The sequence below is a fragment of the Marmota flaviventris genome, chromosome 13 (assembly GCF_047511675.1).
Source record: "Marmota flaviventris isolate mMarFla1 chromosome 13, mMarFla1.hap1, whole genome shotgun sequence".
NCBI lineage: Eukaryota > Metazoa > Chordata > Mammalia > Rodentia > Sciuridae > Marmota > Marmota flaviventris.
This window is the reverse complement of record NC_092510.1, coordinates 97,216,918-97,244,242: the sequence shown is the minus strand read 5'-3', so window position 1 is coordinate 97,244,242 and position 27,325 is coordinate 97,216,918. Positions and strand designations below refer to the sequence as shown.

Here is a 27,325-nt window from a genome sequence, read left to right as displayed (position 1 = left end):
TGCTAAGGCTGGCCTCAAACTTGTGATCCTCCTGCCTCAGCCTCCTGAGTCACTGGGATTACAGGCATGCACCATTGTGCCTGGCTGGGAGCTGTCATTTAAATGGGGTTGTCCTCCCTCAGCTGGCTTTGACCTGCCTTGGTGGTGACAGAGGGACAGCAGTATCTCTGCCCCATGAGTGGTCTCCCCTCTCATGGCCTCATCCTAGGTGCCTAAGGCCCAGGCTGCCGCTGGTTCTGATGGGATTGGAACTCAGTGTTCTCTCACTCTCTGGGTGACTGCCTCCTTTTCCACCTCCATGCTCCCAGGATATGCTGACCTAGAGCACACTGGCTTCTGTGGCCTGGCCCTTCCCCTGGGTGGGGTGTTTACTGTTGGGTTGGTTCAAATAGTGTCTTCCTGGAGTGGTACTCTGGTAGGAGAGAGCGAGAACCACTTCCTTCGGGCATGTGAAGATGGCCCCTGACAGGTCTGGCCTCTGTCTGGGGTCTGCTGAAGGCTCTCTGAAAATGAAACTGAGGAGCCCCTTCCTTCATCACTGCAGACCCTGCGGCTGCTGGAAGGTAAGTGGCGGGGGTGGGGGCAGGAGCCGCCCCACATCCCTAAGGAGTAGGGGGACACCTAGGCACGAGTCCCTATTTTGGACCTCTGTTTCTGTCCACACCTTAGATCCTTTGCCCCTCAGCAGACTTGCTAGGGACCTGTCTGTCGACTTGCACCTGAACCTGGTCTTGAGCCTGGTGAGCCTCACAGCCTAAGGCCTCCTAAGAGGCCTGGGGCCAGGCCGGGAGCTCCTGCTGCAGCTTCGTCTGCCCAGGTGTGTGAGAGAGACCAGGCCTTCCGTGTACCAGTGGGCACTGGTGTCCGGGGTCTTCTGGGCCTGTCTGACCACAGCAGCCATGTCTGGGAAGAACCAGGTACCTCCCCGTCCCAGGCCACTGTGCCAGGTTTGGGGAGCACTTGCTTATGGTGCAGCCCTGTGTCCAGGTGCCTACCTGCCAACTGTTCTCTCAGACCTCATGTCCAGAGGCCCCTCCTGTGGGCTCCTCTGCCAAGGGAGCCCCCAGTCCTGGCTCCCGAAGACCTCTGTGCAGGTCCTGCTGGGGAATCTTGAAAAAGTCCTATAGGCTCTCTGGATCTTCGTTTTGGTTTTTGTACATTGGAAACTGGGGTGGCAAGTGAGGAGATTTCTTAGGACTCTTTCCAGAATATCATGGAAGGGAAAAATCTCAAGGGCACAGTTTGTTAAGAGGGGCTGGGGATGTAGCTTACTGCCCAGCATATGTCTAGCATGCACAAGGCCCTGGCTCCACCCCCAGCACTGCAAAAAGAAAACCAAAACTTTGCTAAGAGGCAGGAAGTGGATGTGTTAGGACCCCCTCCCCCATTTCTGGGGCAGGAAGGGTTGCTCCTGAGGCCAGCTCCTTCAGAGAATAGGGTAGGAACTGGAGAGAGGAGCTGCTCTGGTCAGGTCAGGGAGGACCCCAGGACTGTTCAAGACACCCATCTAGGAGGCCTTGGTGTGGGGGTCCCGGGTCTCTCGGGCTTGGGTGCAGAACAACTATGTGGGTATTAGGCCTAGATGAAGCCCAGCAGGATCTCGAGCCTCTTTTTTCTGGAGAGTGGAAGGAACAGCAGTGCCCATGTCATAGTTTATTTAGGGATTTCGTGAGGTGTGTTTGCACAGGGCTTAGCAGAGTGGGCAGCCAACCAGCAGGAGGGCTCCCTTTTCCCATCCTCCTTATTCTTATTATCGAGGTGGTGGTTCTTGTGGGGGCCAAGGAAGGAAGCCCGCCCTGAAGCACAGTCTCCTGAAATAACCCTGGGCCCAGGACACAGCAGGCCTCATGGGGGAGCTCCAGGTCCGAATTTCGTCCTAGGACTGAGCTGAAGCACCCCTTCTATTCCGAGGGTCCCAGCCTGGGTTAGGGACAAGGCGGGGGACTGCAGGCTTCCACCTGTGGTCCAGCCGTTGACCTGCGGAGTGGCCCTGGGCTAGGAAACCCAGCAAATTCACCAGGCTTCTCTCGCCTGACTGCCCAGCCCTACTTTGTGGCTTCCGTTCTTGGGCTGGCAGGGTGGAGTCATGCAGACTGAGAGGGATGGGGTGGGGAAGGGACTGTGGCTCAGGGAGCAAGGAGGTGGGCACCAGGGGAGCAGGAAGCTCGGGTCTACCATCAGACCACCCCATTCCTGAGCCTCCCAAGTCGCTGTCCAAGGCGGTGCTTTTATAGCTTGGAGGCTGAATATTCCCCACTCCAGCTCCAACTGACTTAATTTAAAACAAGGTGTCATAAACTTACCAGTGCAAACAACCTAGATGTTTATGAAGCTAAAGTGAAGGTAGCACATTCCCCTCTGGACACACCTCCACTCTGTAGTCTGTGTGGACCCTTCCCAAACATCGTATATGGGTCATTTATTATTATTATTATTATTATTATTATTATTATTATTATTATTATTATTATCTGAAAACAGGAAGGAAGGAAAAGGAAAAAAGAATACTATATATGTAGTTCAGTTTTAGAAATATACAGTTTTATGGGTTCAATCCTCAGCACACACACACACAAAAAAAAAAAAAAAAAAAAAAGAAACAGTTTTAGCAGGGAATGTGGTGCACGCCTGAAATTACAGCAACTCTGGAAGCTGAGGCAGGAGGATCACAAGTTCAAGGTCAAGGTCAACCTGGGCAATTTAGATCCTGTCTTAATAGGCTGGGGTTGTAGTTCAGTGGTAGAGAGGTTCTGGGCTCAATCCTCTGGTTTACTTTCTTTTTCTTTTCTTCTTTTTTTTTGTACTGGGATTGAATTTGTGCGTTCTACCACTGAATTTACATCACCAGCTCTTCTTTTTTTTTTTTTTTTAAATACTGGAGATTGAAGTCAGGGGCACTAAACCAGAGTCACATCCCCAACCTTTTTGTATTTAATTTAGAGATAAGGTCTCACTGAGTTGCTTAGGGCCTTGATAAATTCTGAGACTGACTTTGAATTCTTGATCCTCCTGCCTCAGGCTCCAGAGCTGCTGGGATTACAGGTGTTCATCACTGCACCCAGCTATAGCACTTCTTCTTCTTTTTTTTTTTGTTTGTTGATGCAGGGGATTGAACCCAGGGCCTTGTGCATGGGAGACAAGCACTCTACCAACTGAGCTATGTCCCCAACCTAGCCCTTCCTATTTGAAAGACAGGGTTTTGCCAAGTTGCCCAGGCTGGCCTCAAATTCATAATCCCCCTGCCTCAGACTCCAGAGTCACTGGGAACCCAAGCTCTTGCCACCCCACCTGGCTCTAGAACTGTTTTTGACTTTTGTGTTTAAAAGTTGAATTACTGTGATAGGCAAAAGCTCTCTTGTCTCTGGCTACTAAGAGGTGGGCTACTGCCCACTTGAGGCCTGAACAATACTGTAGTTATATTCCTCTTCCCACATTTATCTTTTCACTCCTCCTGTCTCTAAGATTCATCTGTAACTGTAACTCATTCATTTCCCCTGCTATATAATGTTCCCTAGTGTGAATGTAAAAACATTTCCAGCCTCCTGTGGGTGGATACTTGAGCTGTTTCTACTTCTGTATTCTTACAAGCAGTGCTTCTATGGACTTTGTTGGGAATATGTGCAAGAATTTCTTCTCCAGGGTACATATATCTAGGTGTGGACTGGAAATTTTTACTTTGTTTTTCCAAGTAATTATACAAGATGCAGCTCTTGAAACTAGCTTTCTTCTTTTAAGTATCCTGTAATCGTCGAGGCCATCCTTTCCTGGCAGCACACTTTGTTTTTAACGGCCTCCTAGTGCACTTGGGAAGGGTGTGCCTGTTTATTTAGCTAGTCCCCTACAATGGCTACTTAAGTCTTGTTTTTTTTACTGTCCCATAACACGATGTAATGAATACCCAAGCAACTATAAGAAGTAACATTTTATCCTTATTCTCCTTGTTTTCGGGAGGCAAGGACGGAGGGGAGATGTATCAATGTTGCAACGCTAATAGACAGCAGCAGTTGAATCCCAGCGTACACCCGGAGTCCGCTGAGTGCTACTGGGTTCAAATCTCAGGGAAGGGAGCTGGAGGCCCGAGGTGGCAGAGCCCGGGAGAAACTCGAGTCTATGCCCAGTGTGCTCCGGGACTCAGTTTCCCCGTCCGGGGTGCTGGTGCTGGTTAGGAGAGAAGTGGTCCCGGTTTACACTACAGGGCTCCGGAGGGTGTTTGTTAGTGCCCCGGTCACTACGGCTGTCCAGGCGCGCGACTGAAGCGCTCACTTGGCCGCAGACCGGGGTCTGCCCCCTCTCACCCTTCCCCTCCGGCGCCGCCGTGGGGCGGAGCCACTCGCGGCCCGAGGCTCCGCCCACTCCCAGGCCTGGGCCCGGGCGGCGCGCGGCGGCGCTAGGACCCGGCGGGCGGGGGCTGCGGCGGGGCCTGGGCGGCCGGAGCAGCGCGGACCCCGGCTCTCGGCTCCCGGCGCCATGTGAGGGGCTCGGGGGCCGCGGGGGCGGGCGCTCCCGGGCGGAGGTGAGCAGGCGCCGCGGGGGCGGAGCGGGGCGCCGCGCGGGGGGCGCTGGGCGGCCGCGGAGGGATGGTCGCGGCCGCGGGACGCCCTAGACCCGCACCCGGGTGTCTGCACCCCGAGACCCCAGGGCGCTCGCCCGAGGGCGCTGCGGGCTGCCGGCTCCCGCGCCGGCCGCTCTGCCCTGCTGGCCGGGCCGGGCGCCGACCCCGGGGGCGCGGGCGGGCGGGCGCGGGGCTGAGCCCTCGGGACCCGGCGCCGCGCAACCAGGGCCTCCCCTCCCCCTCCCGGGGCTGCGCCCACGCGGCTCGCGGGCGCCCCGACCCCGCGAGCAAAGCCCCCCGCGCCGAGGGCAGGGCGTGGCGCCCACCCCAGCTCGGGGCTCGGTCCTCGGCCCTCGCCCCCACCCGAGCGAGCCTCTCCGGGCTGGCCTGCTCCCTGGTGCCGAGCCGGGTGCTGGGCGCACGCGGCGGCCCCTGGCCGCTTGCAGCCTCAGGGGTCCTTCGGGGACACCCCTCAGGCTCAGCCCCGAAAACAAGCTGTAAATGAGACCCTACGCCAGCTCTGAGCGGCCTGCGAGGCACTCTGCCCCTGGAAGCCTCAGTCTCCCCATCTGTGAAGTGGGGAATCATGGCTTCGGCCCTGCCCTGTTGCCGGGAGCATTCTGTGGGTGGGCGATGCTTAGCGAGGCTCCGAGACACGTGCCAAGTCGTGGGTTGGGGTCAGAGGGGGAGGGTGTTTTGCTGGCAAACTTGTGGAGAGGCAGGCCGTGGACATCGAGAACCACAAGACTAACCGCTGCTTGCGTTGATGGAGCACTGTCAAGCTCTGTGTGCCCCTTGTCACACCTGCTTGCATCCTTGCGACAACCCCAAGAGTTACCTACTGTTATTATTCCCATTTCACAGATGAGGCAACTGAGGCTCAGAGAGGTCACATGGCTTGCTCGAAACCCCCCAGCCAGTAAGTGGTGGAAACCAGATTCTCATTGGCACCCGACACACTGTACTGACCATGGCCTTCTCAGAACAGAATTGTGACGGGGCTGACCAGGGGACCGTGGTCCTGGCTGAGGGCACTGCTCAGGCAAAGGTGGGGAAGTGCGAGGTGGGCTGGGGCCTGGAGTGCACTAGGCTACCGCAGGAAAGGGTGTAAGATGGGGGTCTAGCACCCCACCCCAGATGGGGGTGGACCAAGGGCGGCTGCACCTGTGAGCCCCTTGAGTACCCGACGCGGCAGGGCTGATGGGGCCACCCTGGGACTCTGGATTCCCCTCCTTTGCCCTCACAGTCTGTGTGCGAGGACAAGCCGCTCATCCTGGGAGGCGAGCCTCAGTTTCCCGATCTGTACCGCGGGCGCAGATGGGAGTCCGGGGTCTCCCAGGCTGGCCGGGAGGGGCCGGCCCTGGAGAAACCTGAGGCCTGGTGAGGGAAGGGAGGGCGCCAGTGAGGGGGCGGGGTTTTGTCGTGGGCGGGGTCCGGGCTTGACCAATCAGGAGCGAGGTGTGTATAGCTCCGGCCTGAGGTTCTCCAGCTATTCCTGGTGACAGTGCAGGAGTAAACGGCAGCTAGGTCAGGGGGCGGAGACAGTGGCAGGAGCAGGAGACCCTGGAGGAGTGGACGGAGCTGGACAGCCCCCCGAGGCCCTACTTTCCCTCGCACACCCTCCCTGTCTGCCTCTGGCCTGTATCTGTTGGAGGCGGGCTGGACGCAAGTGCTTGCTGCCTGTTTACAGGTGGGGAAATTCAAGTCTGGAGAAGGGCTGCGTCCTGGGGAGGCGGAAGGGCAGGGTTGGGGGTGAGGACACAGCTGGACTGGTGCTCCTTAGCTGAGGCAGGAAGGGAGGCTGTCTACAGCTTGATGCAGCCATTTGGTGATGGGGTTGGGAGTGTGAGCCCTGGCGGCCTGCAGAGCCAGGACCAAACCTTGCGGGCTCCATTCTGCACCCTCAACCCCAGAATCTTACTTGCTAATAAGTGGATTCATTGGGCAGTCCTGCATGTGCTGTCTCCCACAGGGAGAATGTCAGCGATAACCTGCGTGGGGTGCGCCACCAGGGAGCTAGCGCTCTGCCTGGGGGCAACCAGGACCCAGGAAAGTTCCCGGTCCACCACAGGCTTGGAGGATGTGTGGAAGAAGGTGCAGGAGGGAGGGTGTCTAGACAGGGGCAACCTGGAAGGGGACACAAGGAGAGGAATTTGGGGGGACTACAGGGAGAGTAGTATTTCCGGGGGTGGGGGGCAGTCGCTGCCCAGGGAAGAGAGTGGGCAGGGAGAGAGGCAGGGCTTTGCCGCCTCCTGGCTGTATGACGTGGGCAGATTCCTTCCCCGACTGGGCCTCTGCGTCTTCATCTGTGAAGTGGACAGTGCCCTGAGCTTAAGTTCTGAGCAAGTAGGAGAGTTGAGGAGGTGGAGGGGGGAGGCCTTGACCAGCTGGACCCAGGGAGGGTGCCCAAGCCATAACCCTTTCTGGTGGCTTGCAGGTGTGACCCCACATCCCTGCCCCCTGGGCCACCTGCAGGACGCTGGCCCCTACCCCTCAGCAGACGCCGGAAAGAGATGAGTAGCAACAAAGTAAGTCCCCATCATTCATAATCCATCCCCCCTCCCACCGCCATGCTGGGGATGGAACCCAGGTCCTCACACATGCTAGGCAAGGGCTCTACCACTGAGCTCCACCCCAAATCCAGGCCCCTTCATTTCTTATCCCCATTTGAGTTTCTCGCTGTCCTCTATGGAATGGGCTTCTTTAGACTTGTCTCTGGCCCTCCACCATGACTCTTCCCTGCTGAGGAGTGGCTGATGCTTGGGAGGCCAGGGTGCAGAGCCCTGCTTCTGCTGTGTGGCTTTGGGCAAACTCCTGCCTGTTTCTGGGCCTGGGTTCCCTTGTCTTGCTAGGCTTGATTGGTCTATCTGTGGTGAAGGACTGGCATGAGGTGACCAGAGTGCTGAGCAGGAGGCAGGGTGATGGGGAGAACAGTGTTCATAGTCACAGATGACACAATGTGTCAGGATTCCTTCTCATTCATTCATTCATGTTTCTGAGCACTTACTATGTGCCTGGCCTGCACACCCCTTCTCTTGGATCTTACAGCCTTGGCAGAGTGTGAGGTTTGGAGACAGGGTGGGGTGGGGTGGTCGGATTAGTCTGAGCCCAGAAGGAAGAGGCTATACTTTGAACAGAGGACGTTTAATGCAAATTATCAATAATAACAGGGCACTGGAGTAACAGGGGTTTGGAACTTGAAGGAATACAGATGTTTCCCAGCCTGGGATTTAGAATGGTTTGAAAGGATTTTTGAGTTTTGATGGTGCAAAAGCTACATGCATTCAGTAGAACCCATACTTCAAGTTTTGAATTTTGGTCTTTTTCCTGGCTGGCAATATTCAGAGTACTACTTTCCTGTGATGCTGGCCAATGACAGTGAGCCATAGTTCCTAGTCACCCTGTGATCACAAGATCCACACTATAGGACACTGTGTTGCTAAGCTAGGATGTTTGGTGGAGTAGTTATAATGTATCATCTGCATTTTCCACTTACAATATTTTCAGTTTGTAATGGTTTGTCAGGACATAAAGTCAAGGAGCAGCAGATATAAGGAGTGCCGGCTCCCAAGGATGAGACCCAGACCTGTCTGGAGAGGGCACAGCTGCAGCCCATTGGGGCCATACAGAACTGCCCGGGAGGGGAAGCTGCTAGTCTCTGGGTGCTGGGGCAGTTGGGTGCGGATCACGGCAAGAGCCAAAGCTACGGTCCTGACGACAGGTGCCTGCCCATGCCGCAAGCCCTGCAGTCTCTGGGCGCTGGAGAAGATGCCTGTGTTGGGGAAGCAGTGGACACTGCAGGAGCTCCCCAGAAAGCCCACCAGAACCAAACCCCAAAGCCTCTCCTCTTGCAGCGTCTCTCCAGCGCCCTCTACTGACAAAACACAATACACTGCTGCCTGGCTAGGGAAACTATTTAAAGGGCCCAGATCCATTTTCCTAGAGCAGGCAAAACAGATGAGCTTTGAACTGAGAGGAAGTTCCATTGTCCCTTGGTAGTCCCAGGAGACTCGTACCCAAATCCCCTGGAGATACTGAAATCCAGGGCTGTTCAATTCCATTATATAAAATGTTTAGTATTTGCATATAATCTACACATATGCATCCTCCTGTAGACTTAATTTTTTAATTTTTTTGGCAAGGCTGGGGATTGAACCTAGGGCCTTGCACATGCCAAGCAAGTGCTCTACCACTGAGACACACTCCCACCCCCTCCCATATACTTTTTTAAAAAAAATATTGTATTTTTAGTTGTAAATGGACAACTAAATACCTTTATTTATTTATTTATAATGTGGTGCTGAGGATCGAACCCAGGGCCTCACACATGTGCGGCAATTGCTCTACCACTGAGCCACACCCCCGACTCCCATGTACTTTTTAATTCATCTCTAGGTTACTTACAATACACACACGTTATGTAAATAGTTGTCATGCTGTATCACGTAGGGAATAGTGACAAGGGGACAAATCCTGTCCATGCTCGGGACAGATACAGCCCGTGTAGGCCTTGCTACACTTGCAACCCACAGGTGGTTGCATCTGAATGCAGATGTGTGGGGGCGTGCCTGTTTGCATACCTTAGGGAGTTACTGTTTGGGGAAGCTGGACCCTCCTGCATGGATGGCCACCATCCCTAGGCATCTTTTTAGCTGCCTGGGGAGGGAATCCTGACACCCACTTTCAGTCCAGCAAACCTGTGCTAGAGCTCCATCCTGGGATCGGGGGCGTAAGGCCGAGCAGACCGAGTCCTTAGAGCTCCTGGTCTGAGTGAGCAGGTGGTGGTTTGAGTGGTGTGTGTGTCAGAGGGGGACTCGGGGCTGGAGGAGGAAGTGCCCAGGGTGGTCTGGAACAGTGAGCAAGAGTGCGCCGGGCCAGGGGGGTAGCCAGGAGGCGGGTGCTGAGCCGGGGGCACCTGGGCCTCACCGGCCTTTCCCCTCTCCAGGAGCAGCGGTCAGCGGTGTTCCTGATCCTCTTTGCCCTCATCACCATCCTCATCCTCTACAGCTCCAACAGTGCCAATGAGGTCTTCCATTACGGGTCCCTGCGGGGCCGCACGCGCCGGCCCATCAACCTCAAAAAGTGGAGCCTCACCCACGGCTACATCCCTATTCTCGGCAACAAGGTAGAGCGCCCCCGGGAGCTGCCTGGTGGCTGATCCCCCCAGCCCGCCAGCACTGCTCCCTCGTCTTCTGCCACGTCTTCCCCCATCTTCCCCCCCCCCCGTTCTCGTCCCTCCTGAAGGAAAGGATGAACCTTGGAAGCCGAGGCCCTGGCCCCCAGTGACTTTAACCCTGGCTGCTTTGGGACCTTGGATCAGCACCTCTCTGGGCCTCAGTTTCCCTCCAGGGCCTTTGGTAGTAAGGTTCCACCATCTCCTGAGTCCCTCTGGGGAGTCCACATGGGCTTGGCAGCAGGGGTGCGGTGCCACACAAATGAGGCAAGGATGGTGGCTGTCCCTTATCAAATTCTGCTATGTGCCAGACCCTGCGATCCTCAGTGCTCCACAGGCAAACTGTGAGGTCAGCATTATCATCTCTTGAAGAGTTAGGATTCCAGGTGCAGTGGTGCATGCCTGTAATCCCAGCAACTCGAGAGACTGAGGCAGGAGGATCACAAAATTGAAGCCAGCCTCAGCAACTGAGAAACACCCTGCCTCAGAATGAAAACTAAAAAGGCTAGGCGTGTACTTAGTGTTAGAGTGCCATTGGGTTCAATCCCCAGCACTGGGGTCTGGGGAAAAAGAGATGGGGTAACCCAGGCTCAGAGAAGTAAAGTTGCTTTTCCTAGGCCACACAGCATGGGAAGGGAGGAGCCAAAGTTTTTCCCCAACCCCTGCTGAACTGCAGCTGTGTAGAAAGGCCAGATGTCATTCCTGGCCCGCCCCCCCCACCCCCCCAGTGGTCTAGTGGTTAGGATTTGATGTCACTTCTGAGTCCCTGGCTTGTTTGTCAATCAAGTCATTCCTGGGTACTTCTGGGTAGTGATGAAGTTCAACTTGTAGCCAGGCACAGTGGTGCACACCTGCAGTCCCAATGGCTCAAGAGGCTGAGGCAGGAGGATCATGAGTTCAAAGCCAGTCTCAACAGCTCAGCAAGGCCCTAAAGACTCAGCGGGACCTTGTCTCTAACTAAAATACAAAAGGCTGAGTATGTGGTTAAGTGGTTAAGCGCCTCTGGGTTCAATTCCTGGTACCAAAAAAACCAACTTGTATTTCTGGGGTTCACCCTTTAGTACCTCTCTTCTTCCTTAATTTTAACTGGCTGCCTTAATTTTCTCCTTTGCATACTTGTGGGGGGAACCCCAGCTCTAGACACACCCTAGAGCCCATTAGCAGGTGTTTAGAGACAGATTAACACCTCACTGAGTCTTTTTCTACCCTAAGGACCCCTGAAAGAGGAAGGGAAAAGATGGAACTGGGAGACTGTGGGACAGCGTGGGTGGGGTGATGTGTGGAGGCTGAGCCTGGCTCGCAGCTGCTTCCAGCCGGACAGGGAAAGCCAGGAAATGAGCGCTGGGAAGTTGGGAAACCCTCCTTGGAGGCCCATGGGGCAGGTGCTGGATCTTGGAGTCAAGGGCTTGTTTGTGGGTGGTGTGGAGATGTCCTTTTCTGGGAGCTGAGGCTGTAGATCTGTCACATAGATCTGGTTCAAATCCAGGTCCTGCACTTCTAGGCCAGGACAACAGAGAGGGTCTCTTGTCCCCACTTGTTGACTCTGCCCAGCCCGTCCCCTGCCTGCCTGCTGCTCCTCCTGCCTTGAATACAATTCCCCAGGTGGCTGCTTCTCATCCTTGGGGTCTCAGCTCTGAGAGGCCTCCCTGGAGGACCTTTCTAAAGAAACCTCTGTTCCAGTGGCTGCTGATTACCTGCCCATTTTACTTTTTTCCTGGCATGTTTTACATTCACCGTCCGCCTCCCTGACTGTGGGCTCTGGAGGGTAGGAGCCCTGTGTCCTGCTCATTGCTCTGTCCCCAGAGTTTGGCTGTTAGCTCGCTTGTGTAGATCCTTGCTGGATGTGGAGTGGATGGCTTCAGTTTCCCTGTTTTTAAAACAGGCACAGTGATTCCTGCAGCCCTGAGTGGCTGTGATACCGTTGACTTTCCTTGCCCCCCAGACACTGCCCTCCCGGTGCCACCAGTGTGTGATTGTCACCAGCTCCAGCCACCTGCTGGGCACCAAACTGGGCCCCGAAATTGAGCGGGCGGAGTGCACCATCCGCATGAACGACGCGCCCACCACGGGCTACTCGGCCGATGTGGGCAACAAGACCACCTTCCGCGTGGTGGCCCATTCCAGCGTGTTCCGTGTGCTGCGGAGGCCCCAGGAGTTTGTCAACCGGACCCCCGAAACAGTGTTCATCTTCTGGGGCCCCCCGAGCAAGATGCAGAAGCCCCAGGGCAGCCTGGTGCGCGTCATCCAGCGGGCAGGCCTGGCCTTCCCCGCCATGGAGGCCTACGCCGTCTCTCCCGCCCGCATGCAGCAGTTCGACGACCTCTTCCGGGGTGAGACAGGCAAGGACAGGTACCAGCCTCCCACCCGCCCCCTCTGGCCAGCCCTGCGCTCCTCAGCATGCTCCTCCCAGAGGCCCCAGGCTCCTGCATGCCCTGCTCTGAAGCCATGGTCCCTAATGGCCACCCTCTGGTCAGGTCTCCTCGGAGAGTCCCCGTCACCTCCCAGTTCTCAACGTGGTCACCTCCAGCACGTGCCCGTGGCTGCCTCTAGTTCTTCCCAGGAGAGCTCCCGCACCGTGCCCAAGGGCCGGCCTGACCACTCCCCGCGTGCCCTCCCATGCGCTTTATCCTCAGTGACCGTCCCCAGCATGCTCTTCTCTGGTTAATCTCCCAGAAAACTCAGATCAGCACCCTTCAGTGTAGATATCACGTGAGCCACATGCGGAATTTAAACCTCACAGCGGTCACGTTGAAGGGAAAAAGAAAGGTACATTTAACTTTGATGTATTCCATTTAACTCAGTGTGTAAAACATAGCTCCTGGGCATATTCTGTTGGATTTATATCTAAACATTTAGCCATTTTTGGAGCTATTGTATTTTTTTTTTTTTTTAAATCTGTTTCCAGTTGTTCATTGATAATATATAGACATATGATTGATCTCTCCCCCCATGCCATGGAGGGATTATACTAGGTCCCCACACAAACTCAAGTGCCACCTAGTTACATCCCCAGCCCTTTTGAAATTTTCATTTTGCAGTACTGGGGGTTGAACCCATGGGAACGCTACCACTGAGCCACTCCACCAGTCCTTTTTTAGTGTTGTTTTATTTCAGTTTTTGAGACAGGGTCTTGCAAAGTTGCTAAGGCTGACTGCAAACTTTCAATCCTCCTGCCTCAGCCTCCTGAGTTGCTGGGATTATAAGTGTACATCACTGTGTTCAGCTGAAATATGATTGATTTTTTAAAGATTTTTAAAAGATAGATATAATATCTTTATTTATTTATAACTATTTTTATTTATTTATTTTTTAAAAATAATTTCTCGCAGTTTTTTTAATACCTTTATTTATTTATTTTTATGTGGTGTTGAGGATTGAACCCAGGGCCTCACATATGCAAGGCAAGTGCTCTACCACTGAGCTACAACCCCAGCCTTCTGATTGATTTTTTTTTTTTAATTTGTTTTAGTTGTAGATGGATGCAATACCTTTATTTATTTGTTTGGTTTTTATTTATTTTTTTCCCCTTTTTTGCTTTATTTATTTACTTTTATGTGGTGCTGAGGATCAGACCAAGGGCCTTACACACACTAGGCAAGCGCTCTACTGCTGAGCCACAACCCCAGCCCCCGGTATGATTGATTTTTGTGTTGCTTGGTTCTAGAAGATTTTTGTAGATTCTTTGGGATTTTTCTATGCAGATAATCATGTATGCAATTAAGAATAATTTTGTTTTTTCATTTCCAATCTATGTCTCTTATCCTCTTATTTCTTTTCTTTTTTGGCATTAGGGATGGGATATGGAGTGCTTAATCACTGAGCCACATCCCCAGCCCTTTTTATATTTTATTTAGAGATAGGATCTCGCTAAATTGCTTAATGCCTTGCCAAGTTGCTGAGGCTGGCTTTGAACTCATGATCCTCCTGCCTCAGCCTCATAAGCCCCTGGGATCACAGGTGTGTGCCACCATGCGTGGCTTCTTATTTCTTTTTTCTTGCCTTATTGCACTGGTTAGGATTATCAATACAATGTTAATTGTGCTGAAATTGGTAAGAGCGGACTCCTTGCTTTTTTTTTTTTTTTTTTTGCTTTTTGGTCTTTGTTAGAGGGAAAGTAAGTATTCAGTCTTCCATTATTTTGTTTTTATTTGTAGGAGGTGCCAGGGATTGAACCCAGTGCCTCACACATGCTAGGCAAGTGCTCTACCCCTGAGCCACAACCCCGGCCCAAGGAATTTCTTTTACTAGTTTACTGAGAATATTCTACCATTACTGGGTATTAAATTTTATTTTATGGGGCTGGGGATGTGGCTCAAGCGGTAGCGCACTCGCCTGGCATGCGTGCGGCCCGGGTTCGATCCTCAGCACCACATACAAACAAAGATGTTGTGTCCGCCGAAAACTGAAAAATAAATATTAAAAAAAATAATAATAAAGGAACTCACTTTGAGTCTTTATTTAAAAAAAAATATTTTATTTTTTGGTAGCAATTGATATAATCACATAGTTTTAAGACTATTAATAAGTAGATTATATTGCTTGTTTTTTTTGTTTTGTTTTTTGTACCAGGGATTGAACCCAGGAGTGCTTAACTATTGAGCCACATCCCCAGCCCGTTTTCTGTTTTGTTGGTTTACTTGTTTGTTTAATTTTGAGACAAGGTTTTGCTAAGTTGCTTAGGGCCTCCGTAACTTGCTGAAGCTGGCTTTGAACTTGTGATTCTTCTGCCTCAGCCTCCTGAGTCGCTGGGATTGCAGGTGTGTGCCACTGGGCATGGCTGTTGAATCAGCCTTGCATTTCTGGAATAAACTCCACTTGGTTGTGGTATAATTTCCTTTTTATATATTTCTGGTTGTGATTTGCTAATATTTTGTTGAGATTTTTGTTTGTGTTCAGGAGAGAGATTGGTCTGTAGGCTTTTCAGGGTTTTTTGGTCGGGTTTGTTGTTGTGTTCTTTGTTTGATCGATTGATTTTTGCAGTGCTGGGGATCAAAGCCAGGGCCTGGCACATGCTGGGCAAGCACTCTACCTCTAGATCACATGTACCCAGCCCTTGTAGGTTTTTTGGTACTGTCTTTGCCTGGTTTGGGTATTAGGGTCAAGCTGGCCTCAAAAAATGAACCAGGAAATGTTCCCTTTCTGTTTTCTAGGAGAAACTGTATAAAATTGGTTTTGTTTCTTTTTAAACATTAGGGTTTGCCAGTGAAACTCTCTGGGTCTGTAGTATTCTTTTTGAGGAGTTTTGTTTTGTTTTTGGTTTCTGGTGCTGGGGTTAAACCTAGGGCCTCAGGCCTGCTAAGCACATGCTGTACCACTGAGCTACACCCCAGGTCCCAGAAGTTTTTAACTTTGCATTTGATTTTTTTTTTTTTTTAGGTAGTTACAGATTATACAGATTATGTATTTCATCTTGAGAAGTTTGTGGGTTTTCAGGAACTGGCCCATTTCATCTAAGTTGTCAAATTTATATATGTAGTTGTTTGTGGAATTTTCTTATTATGCTTTTAATGTCTCACTAGAAGTTTTGTTTTTGTTTTTTTTTTGGTACTGGGGGTTGACCCAGAGGCACTTTACCACTGAGCCACATCCCTAACCTTTTTTATTTTTTGAGACAGGGTCTCTCTAAGTTGCTTAGGGTCTTGCTGAGTTGCTGAGGCTGACCTCGAACTGGTGATCTTCCTGCCTCAGCCTCCAGAGTCACTGGGATTACAGGCAGGCAACACTGCACCCCAGCTCTGCCAGTGTTTTTCTGTTTTATTTTTTAATAAATCTTTTCAAAGAACCACCTTACCCAAATACATGCCAGATATTTTCAGTTCAACATAAAATCAATATAAAAAAAATTATCAGTGGCATATCTAGTTCTTTTTTTATACTATCCAAGAAATCACTGTGTATCTCACGCTCACAACACCTGTCCACTACACATCAAGAGATCAGTCACCGCATGTGGCTCGCGGCCTCTTTGGGGGAAGCACAGCCCCGGGCCTTGCTTTCCGTGGCTTATCCTGAGCTGTGGCTGCTCTGGCAGACCTTCTCTGATTACTCTCCCCTTAGGAGTTTGTTCCTGGTGCAGGCGCAGCTGCTTTTGGCATGCTCTGTGGTCATGATCCCTCCCAGCCTGCCCACTGTGGTCAGCTTCCCGGGGTTCATTCCCAGCATGCTCTGCTCCCACCCTTTCCCTCAGAGGAGCCTGCTCCCACAGCAGGGCTGGACAGGGGTCCAGGGTGCACAAGTGGGGGTACGGCCCTGGTTGGTGGGTGGGTGGGAAGAGCTTCTGGAAAACCTTGTGGTTGGATCCTGCCTGTTCCCCACCCCTGCCTTTGTGTCCCTGATGGTGACCCCTCTCTGTCCCCAGGGAAAAGTCCCATTCGTGGCTGAGCACAGGCTGGTTTACCATGGTGATTGCGGTGGAGCTGTGTGACCACGTGCACGTCTATGGCATGGTCCCCCCTGACTACTGCAGGTGAGCCTCCCGGCCAGTGCCTACCCCGTGCACCCAGGCACTGGCCGCAGGCTGGAGCTGGGGGCCTGGGACCCTGAGCCCTTTGGGGGCCTCAGTCGTGTAGCATTCAGCCTGTGCTGCGGAACCTGGGCTCCCTGGAGCCGCCTGGGCCCCCACCCCACGCTCAGCCAGTTGGTGTTTAACAGTAGTGATTACTGTATGAGAAGCCCGCCCGCTGTCAGCCGTACTGCACCGCGTGCTGATCACACGCCACACGTGCGTACCTTACGATCTTGCTTATTCTTCCCAGCTAAGGGACAGGTATTGTCGATTTCCCCATTTCACCAAGAGGAAAGCTGAGGAGAGTGTTTTGTGAGGTGCCTAAGGTCTTGCAAACAGTGAGGGGTGGGCCAGACTCCAGAGCCCCCGGCTTCCACCGCTGCCACCCCCCGGAAGAAAGAGAGAGGTTCGCTGCATCAGGGCAGCGGACGGAGATGCTCACTGATAGGGAAACTATAGATAGGGAAACTGAGGCCTGGGAGGGCAGGGGTCTGCCCTACTGAGGTCCTGGCAGATGAGGGGCCTAGCCTCCCTGATGCCCCTGTCTGCTGTGCCCCAGCCAGCGGCCCCGCCTGCAGCGCATGCCCTACCACTACTACGAGCCCAAGGGGCCCGACGAATGTGTCACCTACATCCAGAATGAGCACAGCCGCAAGGGGAACCACCACCGCTTCATCACGGAGAAGAGGGTCTTCTCGTCCTGGGCCCAGCTGTACGGCATCACCTTCTCCCACCCCTCCTGGACCTAGGCCACCCGTCTGTGGGGCCACCCAAGGGGCTCAGGAGAAGTGGGTCTGGGCCCAGCCACTCTACCGTGGGCCATCTGCTGACCAGCCAAGGCTGCTGGAGTGTCTTCTGGCCAGTCAGGGCCTTGATGAGGGTGAACCCTCCGGCCAGTCAGAGGTCCTGGGGCATGTCGGCCAATCAGGGATTTGGGATTCTTTGTGATTTATCAGGCTGTCAGGGGAATCTGTCTTGTCCAGTCAGGGTCTGAGCGTAGTCAATCAGGGTCTAGGGGTTTTTCTGAGTCAATCTGAGGCTAAGGACTTGTCCTTTCCCATGAGACCTTGGTTCAGAGCCCCAGGAATGGGCCCCAAATCACTCCCTTCTGGGACATTGGGGTCCTGTCCCAAGGAGCTGTGAACTTACCGTTGCCCCCTCAGTTCTCAGCATCAGGAAGGGAGATCGTGTGGGGGTGGGAACTGTCTGGAGGCTGGGTCAGAGAATTCGTGGGTTTATGGAAGTTATTGGGAGGCCCATGAGATGGGAGGCTGGTGTCCAGGCCACGCTTTCCCTGAGTGGCCTTGGACAAGCCCCCCACTCTCCGGGCACCTCTTCCCATCCAGGTTCTCATATGGGACCTGAGACCCTCCCGCCTCCCCCGCTGCTGCCCTGTTCTCAGGAGACGGGGTCCCCCAGCTGCTGTCCCTCACTGGGGGGCTGGGTCCAGGGGGCAGGAGCGGCTTTCCCCACCTCCTCCTGGAAAACTTTAGGGTATTTTTGCGCAAACTTCCCCTGGGGAGGGAGGACTGTGGTGAGAGTGGGACCCACCCCAGTGGTCCCAGCCCTCAGCTCAGCTGCCGTCGCTTGGCTCTTGCGGGCCAGGCTTCCTTTCCTACCCTCTCAGGGGAGAGGTCTCCACCTGTCAGAGGAGCCTTCAGGGCTGCGAAAGGGGGATCCCAGCCACACGGGGGCTCATGCGGCCTTTGTTTGGAGATGCCAGGGGCTTCCCACGGTCTCCCCCAGGCCGGGCCTGGGTGGCTGGGGGAGCCAGGAGCCGTCCCAGCTGGGGCTAGCTCCTCGCTCAGGCACTTTATGAAGCGGGTGCTGGCGGGGGCGCATCTGCTCCCTGCTCTTCCAGATCCCGGAGGGGAAGGACTTCCAGGAAGAGGCTGCGGAGTGGGGGGTGCCTGGAGGCCAGCTCCGGCCATTGCACACGGGGTGAGGGGGGCGTGCCAACCCCAGACCTGGTTTTGTAATGATTTGTAAAGGAATAAACACCTAAGCTCCAGCCCTGTGTCCTGTGTCTCCGGGGTAGAGCTCAGCTCTCTGTCCCAGTGGCGTGTGAGCGGTGTCCTGAAGACTTGGCCCCCAGCCTCTGGGCCGGAGCTCTTAGAGGAGGGGACCGCAGCTTTCCAGCTGACTGGTGAGTCTTGGGTCCGGATCTGACGGCTCTGGGGACAGGTGTGGAACTAAGCCCACCTGCTTTCCTGGGCCCCACCTTGCCCTGAATGACTCTGGACAAGTCACATCACCTCTGACACTCTAGGGCCTCAGGTTCTGAGGAAGGGAGGGACAGTCAGGGAGGCAGAGGACCCAGGAGGGAGCTGGGAGCCAGAGGGAGCTGCAGGCCAGTGGGGCCAGAGGTCAGCTCCTGGGTTTGGGGCCTGGAGGGCAGAGAAATTCCCTGCCTGCCCCACAGGAGGGAGCAGGAGGGAGTTCAGCGGCCGCAGCCTGGCGGGGTGTGGTGAGCTGAGGGCTTGAGTTTCCCGCAGCCTCAGCATAAGGGCTCTTCCAGGTCGGCTGGGAGAAGGGGTCCCTGACTCCAGAGATTACAACCTGTTTAGACACCTAAGATGCCCTTGGGAGTGCGGCCTAACAAAGGGTGACTGTGAGACAAGGGCATGCAGCCTGCTGAGACCTGCCAGGGGCTGCTGGGGTCAGGGAAGAGAGCTCTCCCCCGGGAGCCGGGCACTGGGCCAGCCAGGATGGTGAGCCACCCCGGGCTGGGAGGCGAGAGGCCCGTCTGCCTCTCATTTCACACGCTCCATAGGTGGCCGAGCCACTATTAGCGGGGATTGAAGAGGGAGGGACAGTGGGTAGGAGTAATGCCCTGAACTCAAATCGGGTGGTGGGACCCACAACCTTGCTCTGTCGCAAGGAGGTGGCAGCAGTGGGCAAGGCCATGAGAGATGGGGCCAGATGGCAGAAGGCCAGGAATAGTAGCCTGAGGGTGGCCGAGCTTTAACCCTTGTCTGAGAAGCCCAGTGGGACCGCAGGAGGCGGGGAGGTGACGGGCCCCAGGGTCTGACCAGGCCCAGCGATGACTGTGGCAGGGTCCTGCAGGCCAGGGACTCCTCGCAGTGACATGACATGGGGCGTTGAGACCTATCATTGCACATTTCCAACTCTGTGCAAAGACTTCTGGGAAAGAGGTTTCTGAGTGACATTTCTCCAGAAGGCCGCGGCTCTCCTGCCTGCTCACTGGTAGGCATAAAGAGGAGGTACACAGGTGTCAAGAGGGGGTCATTTGCTGGCTGTGGACCTGGGAAGGTTCAGTTGAGCATCAGGAGGTGGGACTTTGGTGGAGGACGCTGAGGGCAGGAGGCCAGGCACAGTCCAGCCCAGCTCTCAACCCCTCAGGGTGGTTCTCATCGCCAAGGTCAGCTGTGGAAGCCCCTCGTGGCCCAGTCCTCTGCGCCTGAAATCGTCACTGGTCAGGACCAAACCGCCTCCTCCCTTGTCATTCGCAGCCTCCTGAGCCCACCTCTGCCCCCACCCCTCCCGGTGGTCCCTGAGGGGCCCCCTGCTTCCTCGTCTCTTGGAGCGGGCACCACCCCACCCTTCCTCTGAGGTGGGGTCTCACTGTGACCCCCACCAGCTGCAAACCCAGAGGGCACTGTTCTTTCTGGGTTTCTGTGCAGCTGTTTCCTGGGGAAGGCCACCAGTGGGGCCCGCAGGCAGGATCCAGCTGTGAACCTCAGAGCCAGGTGGCCCCAGCGTCACTTCCCCTGCCCAGGGCTTGTTTTTTTTTAATCAAAGTACTTGGAATTCTTTCCTTAAAGTATTTTTAAAATGGTTTCAAAAACTGATTTCCTTTTTATTTGATTATATTTTTGTTTTTTTTATTTGTCTTGCTTAGTTACACATGACAGACAGTACAATGATCTTGACATATCATACATTTGAGGTATTTTTTTTAATAAAATAATTTAAACTGAACACATGATATAAGGTAGAAAGTAGGGTATTGTCACTTGTGTTTCCTGTTAAAGTCCCGGTTAAACCAGGCGTAGGGGGCTGGGGATGTGGCTCAAGCGGTAGCGCGCTCGCCTGGCATGCGTGCGGCCCGGGTTTGATCCTCAGCACCACATACAAACAAAGATGTTGTGTCTGCCGATAACTAAAAAATAAATATTAAGATTCTCTCTCTCTCTCTTAAAAAAATTTAAAAAAAAAGAGTGATTCAAAACAGTCTGGATTTTTCTAAAAAAAAAAAAAAAAACAGGTGTAGGCATGGGGCTGGCCTGTAGTCCCAGTGACTCAGGAGGCTGAGGCAGGAGGATGGCAAATTTGAGGCCAGCTAGGGCATCTTAGCAAGAGCCTGCCTCCCTCAAAATAAAAATTAGAGAAGGGCTGGGGCTTAGCTCAGTGGTAGAGCACTTCATGCAGGAAGCCCTGGATTCCCTCCCCGGCGCTATATAAAAAAGAAAGGAAAAAGTCTTGAGTCTAATCTTCCAGATTTTTCCTCTATGCATTTTTTTTCTTTCCCCTTTCTTCCCTCCCTGTTTTTCTTTTTTTAGGTTGTATCTGGGAAATTAAATTTTGAAACTTTAATATCCCAACAGTAGTGGAAAATCTCCAGGTCATATACAAATAATTAAAGCAAATACTTCATTTTTTTTTCTAATTTAAAAAGTGTATTTATTTTATTTTAAAATGTTGTAGAACTGGTGCGGGTGGTGCACACCTGTCATCCCTGCAGCTCAGGAGGCTGAGGCAGGAGGATTGAAAGTTTGAGGCCAGCCTCAGCCACTAAGCAAGACCCTGTCTCAAAATAATCCTTTCCTGTTCCCCAAAACCCCTGAAAACTCCCATTCTTCTTTCTGAACCCATGAGTTTGACTACTTTGGGAACTTCATGGAAGTGGAATCATCTTTTTGTGATAGACTGATTTTATTTAGCCTGCTATCCTTCAAGGTTCATCCATGTTAAAGTTGCCTGGCACATAAAGGAATTGTGTTTGTTGTAGAGAATATGAAAAAAAAAACTTGAGGGAGCCTTTGTTCGGGGTGGGTACTGGGGATTGAACTCAGGGGCACACGACCACTGAGCCACATCCCCAGCCCTATTTTGTATTTTTATTTAGAGACCGGGTCTCACTGAGTTGATTAGCCCCCTGCCATTGCTGAGGTGGCTTTGAACTTGAGATCCTCCTGCCTCAGCCTCCCAAGCTGCTGGGATCACAGGTGTGGGCCACCACATGGGGCTTGGGGGAGCCTTTTAATAAGCAGTGAAAGTCTCACCTTCAACCAGGGGTCACAGGCCCACTCACCCTCACCGCTCTACTTAACCAGCTCTCAGAAGCTCTTGCTTTGGTAGGGAGACAACACTATTTTAATTTTGCAAAGGTTTAAAAAAAAAAAAATCTGGGAACGGATTTTACACGTAGCTGAATGTTTAGAGCAGTTTGGATGCAGCAGGGATGAGAGGGCAGATGCGGGTTTAGTCTGTTTCTAAGGCTTGGCGTGTCCAGGGCCTTCCACCCCACGAGCCGCCAAGAACCATCTGGCTGCCTTTCTCTTGCCGACCCTACCAGAGTCACCACCTCCCCACCCGCCCTGGCTCTGCCACCGTCCCAGCCAGTCCCGGCTGGCACTAGAAAACTTTCCTGTGTGAATTTTGGGCCCACGTTGGTTGGATTCCTTGAAATGGATTTCTAAAAGCGGAAGAGCACTGTGGAAGTTTTGATTTGCATGATCAACTTGCATTGCCAAAGGCTGTGCCAATGCGAGTGGCCGTCCGGGCTTCCAGAGCACCCCCCCAAATCCTCCTATACAGACTGACTCCCAGCATCTGCCCTCCCACAGATGAGGAAACTAAGGCTTCAAAAGTGAGGACTTGCTGGCCATCACAGGTGGCAGAGCTGGGACTAGACCCAGGCTGTGGTGGTTGCTAAGGTGCCACCACCTAAGGTGTTCTCATCCTCCTGTTTACTCACTCTCCTTTTTTTTTTTTTTTTTAGCTGTAAATGGTCACATGCTTTCATTTTATTTATGTTTTATGTGGTGCTGAGGATCGAACCCAGGGCCTCGCACGTGCTAGGCGAGTGCTCTACCACTGAGCCGCAACCCCAGCCCTACACTCTGTCTTAGTCAAACACCTTCCGTGGCTCCCTAGTACCTACAGGACAAATCGCAACTTCAGTCCACCCTGCCATTTAAGGCTGCTGCTTTCAAGGTCTCCGTGGTTGAATGTGTGAGTTTTGAGTTGGTAGCCTTGGGCTCCAGTCCCTTCCTCCACTACTGAGCACCTACACTAGGTGCCAGTCAGTCACCCTTCGAGCCTCTGGGTAAACACATGGCTTTCTAACAGGAACTTCAGGCAGACTCTTGAACAAGCCAGCCTCACATTGGTCCCCTGAGTTTAAGGATTCCAGACGGTGGGGTCTGCTGCTCTGCCCGGGTCTTTTATCAGTATTGTCAGAACCCCATCTGTCCCAGTGTCCCCCACCCAGCTCACTCTGGCGGAGCTCCCGGCACCCCTGTTGGTGCAGGCTGATTTATAATTTACCCTACCACTAGGTCTTTGGGGTCCCCGGGGGAAGTTTCAATCTCAGAGGAACTTGCAGGTCACGTCCCAACAGGGGAGCCGTCCCCAGGTTCTGGGCAGGGTCTGAGCAAGGGCTGGATCCCAGCGCCCCGCATGCTCCCTGCCTGGCCTGGCCCTTCTGCCGCCAGTGCTGTGTGGGGTACTGTACAGAGCGCCTCATTCCTTGGGTCTCAGTTTTCCCAGGGGGACAGTTTCCTCCCCTGTCCCCCTGCAGTAATTGGGATACAGCGGAGGTGACAGGAATGGGAAACCCTTGGCACTCTGTCCAGTGCTGGGCAGGGCGCGCAGGGGCAGCCCCTGGGCGCCAGCCTTGCCCAGGCTTCCCATCAGGGCTCCACTCGGTCCAGTCCCCCTCCTTCCCCTCCCTCCCTCCGTCTCTCCCTCCCTGCCATCGCCGAGCGCTGGCTCCCGGCATGCTGCGCGCTGACAGCCTTATAAATAGTCGCCTTTGCCGCGGCCAGCAGGACCGGCAGGGCAGGCACCCGACGCCCACTGCACCCTCCCGGCCGCAGGTCAGTGCAGGACCTTCCGTGGGATGGGGGAGGGGCGCCTCCGCGGGCGGGGACCCGCCTGGGGAGGGTGTGTGGCGGGCCACCCTGGGGCTCTGTGTGTATCCATGGTCACGATCTGTGTGCCCTGCTTATCCTTGTTCCCCAGGCTCTGGGTCTTGTGTCACACTGTGTGTGCCTTTGTGTATGTGGGGGGGGGGGGCAGCCTGTCCCAGCCCCCCAGACCCCTTTGTGTGGCGTTCCTTGTCCCTGCCCTTGGCATGCTCCAGCTGGGGCCTAGGGGTGCTGTGGCTGGCCCCCCTGTCCCGGAGGACCTGCAGGGGCCTGTGTGCTAGGAAGAGCTCTGCGTGTCACTTCAAGTGCTGGGAGGACCAGGAAGCCCCGGGATGCTCGGCTCTGCCCCAGCCTCTTGCTCAGTGGGGGCTGGAGGGATCCCCGCATCCATGGGGGTCTCGCTGCAGCCCTTTTCATCCTTGCACCCCCCCCAGGCCTCTGAAGCAGCCAGACAGACCAGAGAGGGGACACTGGCTGTCCAAGGTCACTCGGCTGGTGATGGAGTTGGGATTTGAACCCTAGCTTCCTGCCAATCACTGAGAAGCTGGGAGACCCAGGCCTTCCCCAGTCTCACCTGTGATTGGGTTTAAGTCACTGTCCCTCTGGGCCTTGGACTCTCAGGCCACCTAGCAGACCAGTCTTCCTAGGGGTGCTGGGACCCTGAGCTGGGGGCCTTATAAGGCCTGGGTGCTTAGCCCGTAACCCAACTCCACCCTGGACCCCTGGCCTCCAAGAGGTCTCCTACCACCCAAGTTATTTTGGACCAAGGAAGAGGCAGATGCCCAAAGGACAGAGGGGCTTAGGTTACCAGGAGGGGGTGGGGTGGTGCGGGCTGTCTCAGGTCTTCCCTGTGGCTGTCCCTGCCCTGGGGACACTCCCCCTCCCCTGGGCAGCTCCTACCCCTCCTTAAGCACACTCAGCAGGACAAGCCACTATAACTCATGTCCTGGAGCAGGGTGACTGTCAGCAAACCTCTGAAGTTCCCATTGCTGGGTCTAGGTGCCAGGCCCCAAACAGCAGACAATGCAGTCCTGGCCAGGCAAGGTGGCACACGCCTGTGAACCCAGGGACTAGGGAGGCAGAGGCAGGAGGATCGTAAGTTCAAGGCCAGCCTCTCCAACTGCCTCAAAATAAAAAGTAAAAAGGTCTAAGGCTGTAGCTCAGTGATAATGCATCCCTGGGACCAATCCCCAGTACAAAAAGAAAAAGGAAAAAGGAAAGAGAAGGAGAGAAAAAGAAAAAAAGGACTGGTTGCTCTGCAGAAAGTCCAGAGAGGGCGCCTACTGTGTGGGGGTGCAAGTGCAGTCCAGGAAGGCTTCCTGGAGGAGGTGACACCTGGCTGAGGTCTAGACCATTGCATCGCGGGGGAAGGCCTCCTAGCACTGGGCAGAACACGCACGAGGGCCTAGAGGGGGACATGGCCACGGTGGTGATGAGGGAGCAGCCGGCAGCTCCAGTGTTTGGCAGAGCTGCAGAGGGTGACAAGGGCCAGATCTCTGGGTCCCTGCCAGCTGTGTTGAGGGGCCCAGGCTTTATTGAAGGTTCTCAGCAGGAGTGCTCACGCAGAGAGAGGCCTCTGGCGATCCGCCCAGAGCTGGGTGGGGGCTCTGGGGCTGACTGCTCAGGCAGGGGTCAAGAGTGAGGGCCAGTGGGGGCGGCAGAGGTCAGTGGGGGGGGGAAGAGTGGTTGCTAAGAAGGCCGCTGGGGACCCTGGGGCGGTGGGTGGCTGGCGGAGGGGGGCTTGCAGGTTCTGAGATGGGGAGGTGGGGAGGCCGGAGGGAGGGCAGGCAGGACCGGTGAGGCAGAGCCCCCCAGGGGGGAGGGCAGCGCTTGGGGTTCTGCATAGGGGCCGGAGCGGGGGAGGGGGACCACCTCTCTGTGAAAACTGGAAAGGGCTGTGTCCCCCCAGCTCCTGCAGCTTCCCCCACCTGTAGCTCCTGTGTCCTGGAGTGGGCCCTCCGTGCAGACTGTCCCTTCCAGAGCTGCCCTGAGCTCCAGCCTGCTGTCTGCCTCCGGGCCTGGGGATGGGGCCTGGGGATGTCCTCAAGGTGCTGGGCAGGCGCTGGCCCTGCCTTCGTTCACGGGAGCAGCTCTGCAGCCGCCCCACCCCTCGGCACAGCCGCCACCCTTGTCCTCCAGAGCACCCAGGGGGACAGGAGGGGCCTACTGCCCTCCTGGGATAGGTGAGGCAGTGGAAGCCAGGGAGGAGAGTGACTTTCTCCACGTCACCGCCTCCTGGGCCTTCCCTTGCCCCAGCCCCTCTGCTTTCCAGTGGTGCGTGTTGGGGCCTGGCAGCCGCAGGGTGTGGCTGGGGGAGCTGAGTCAGGTGGGAGGACACCCCTCACCCCCACCCGTGCCTTGTCTTGCAGAGCGCTGACCCGGCTCCTGGGACGTCGGCAGGATGGAAGGTATGCAGCTCCCCCAGCTCTGCCCCTGCCTGGGCCTCAGTGTGCCCATCTGTTCAGGGGGTCTGCTCATGGACACATTCTGGGGGGCAGTGGGAGGCAGCTCTGGGGCTGCCAGAGGCGGCCTGTCTGGGACCCTCCAGCGTCCTCCTCTGGCCTCTCCCAGAACGTGACAGCTCCAAGATTAATTTTAGAAGCCACAAGCCCTCCTTGAGGCTTCGGGGCCCAGAGCTCCACTCCTACGCTGGTATTTATAGAGCTGAGTCCCTGCCTCTTTCTGGAGAGGCTGGTGCCAGGGAAGGGGCCCGCCCTGTGGAGAGGTGTGCCCCATGCCAGGCCTCGCCAGGGCCAGGCAGTTCCTGTCCCTCTCTGGGACTCCGTTTCCCTGTCATCAGAGGAGTGGGCCGTGAGGAGGTTCTGGGCCCTCCTGGCTCCTGCGCGTTGGGACCTCGAGGGAGACGCGGACGGGCAGACGGCCCAAGTGGCTGCCCTGGCTCTGGCAGCACCATCCGTACAGTCCCTGGCACTGGGCCTTGGCCTGGGCGGCCCTTAAAGGAGCTGGGCGAGCCCGGTGATCCCCTCCTCCCCTGGCTCCAAACGCCAGCCGCCACTGGGCTGCGGCCTCCTCCAGGCCGGTGCCCTTCACCAAAGTCCTCCTTCTGTCAGCTCCCCCAGGGCCCAGCTCGCTCGTGGTGGGGAAGGCCCTGGAGACTGCCAGGGACAGAGGGCCAGCTCGGGCGGGCACTTCTTTCCTGAGGTCACACCCACCACAGAGCGGGGCCTGCTGATCCTCTGTGTCCCCGAGGAGCCAGGGAGTCCAGGAGAGAGCCCCAGCCGGCCGCTGCCCGCCAGGCCTCTGTTCCCAGGCTCAGCGGGCGGCCACTGTGCTGAGGCCTTGGAACTCGAGCTCCCCTCCCCGGCTGGGCAGCAGCTCCTCGGCCACCGCAGCCCTCCTCCCTGGCAACCGTCTCCATGGCGACATATGTTGTGGTTGCCAACCGCACTTCAGTGCTGCCAGGGCAGGCGGGCCCTGGGCTGGGCCAGGCCTAGGAGGGAAGGGATAGGGGACACCGTGGAAGGGGATCATGGGCTGCTGCACATCTGGGAACCCCAGGAGCAAGGAAAACGAGAAGGCCACAGATGACAGCTCCTGTAGTGCAGCCCCCCACGGGGAGGCACCCTGGGAGGTGGCCAGGCTGAGAGGTCTCTGCAGGCCCCCTGCCTGGTCCCTCTGCCCTGACCCCTCCCAGGCCTGGCTTTCACTCCCACCACCCCGGCTCCTTCTAAAGTCTCCTCTTTGGGGTTGCAAAGGTGCTTTTGGCTACTGCAGGGACTGAGCTCTGCTCCTCCGTCTCTCCACAGAGAAGCTGAAGAAAACCAAGATCATCTTCGTGGTGGGTGAGTTGCAGGCGACAGGGCAGCCAGGCGACAGGGCAGCCAGGGAGGGTCAGGGCGGGCTCTGGAGGGTCCTGGACCTGTGAATGCACTCTGGGCCTCTCCCTTGCTGGGGGACTCCAAGAGCCCCTGTCCCTCCCAGGGCCCCATTTCTCAGGGGTTCTGAATAGATGAGTGCTT

The 27,325-nt window shown here is 55.2% G+C and overlaps 2 protein-coding genes across 11 annotated transcripts in view; both read left to right on the top strand.

Annotated features, from left to right (window-relative positions):
* The first annotated feature begins 539 nt into the window (after positions 1-539).
* The window catches only part of Ak1 (adenylate kinase 1), a 32,569-nt gene continuing 5,783 nt past the window's right edge, over positions 540-27,325 (top strand). Inside the window, exons 1-3 of one of the 3 annotated variants that reach the window (XM_027943873.2) lie at positions 540-563; positions 25,715-25,753; positions 27,113-27,148. In XM_027943873.2, coding sequence (XP_027799674.1) covers positions 25,747-25,753; positions 27,113-27,148 — 43 coding nt within the window. In that variant the 5' untranslated portion in view covers positions 540-563; positions 25,715-25,746. Of the gene's footprint in view, positions 564-18,293; positions 18,377-23,184; positions 23,295-25,714; positions 25,754-27,112; positions 27,149-27,325 lie in introns of those variants that run through there. The other 2 variants (XM_027943865.3, XM_027943881.2) reach the window with 2 other exon arrangements.
* On the top strand, positions 4,381-18,241 carry St6galnac6 (ST6 N-acetylgalactosaminide alpha-2,6-sialyltransferase 6). Of its 8 annotated transcripts, XM_027943836.2 has the most exons (7): positions 4,389-4,513; positions 5,417-5,471; positions 6,990-7,080; positions 9,498-9,677; positions 11,668-12,074; positions 16,084-16,191; positions 16,790-17,077. In XM_027943836.2, the coding sequence occupies exons 2-7, from the start codon at positions 5,446-5,448 to the stop codon at positions 16,977-16,979; spliced, it is 1,002 nt and encodes a 333-aa protein (XP_027799637.1). In that variant the 5' UTR covers positions 4,389-4,513; positions 5,417-5,445; the 3' UTR covers positions 16,980-17,077. The 8 variants fall into 8 exon arrangements, with proteins under 8 accessions (XP_027799658.1, XP_027799653.1, XP_071457094.1 ...); XM_027943857.2 differs by lacking the exon at positions 11,668-12,074 and having other exon boundaries at positions 4,381-4,513; positions 16,794-16,881; XM_027943852.2 differs by lacking the exon at positions 11,668-12,074 and having other exon boundaries at positions 4,384-4,513; positions 16,790-16,879.

Excerpts from the sequence above, each read along its gene's own strand:
- St6galnac6 (XM_027943813.2), top strand. Across the intron at positions 9,678-11,667 it reads TCCCTATTCTCGGCAACAAG|ACACTGCCCTCCCGGTGCCA; the intron begins GTAGAGCGCCCC and ends CTTGCCCCCCAG. Across the intron at positions 12,075-16,083 it reads GGTGAGACAGGCAAGGACAG|GGAAAAGTCCCATTCGTGGC; the intron begins GTACCAGCCTCC and ends CTCTGTCCCCAG.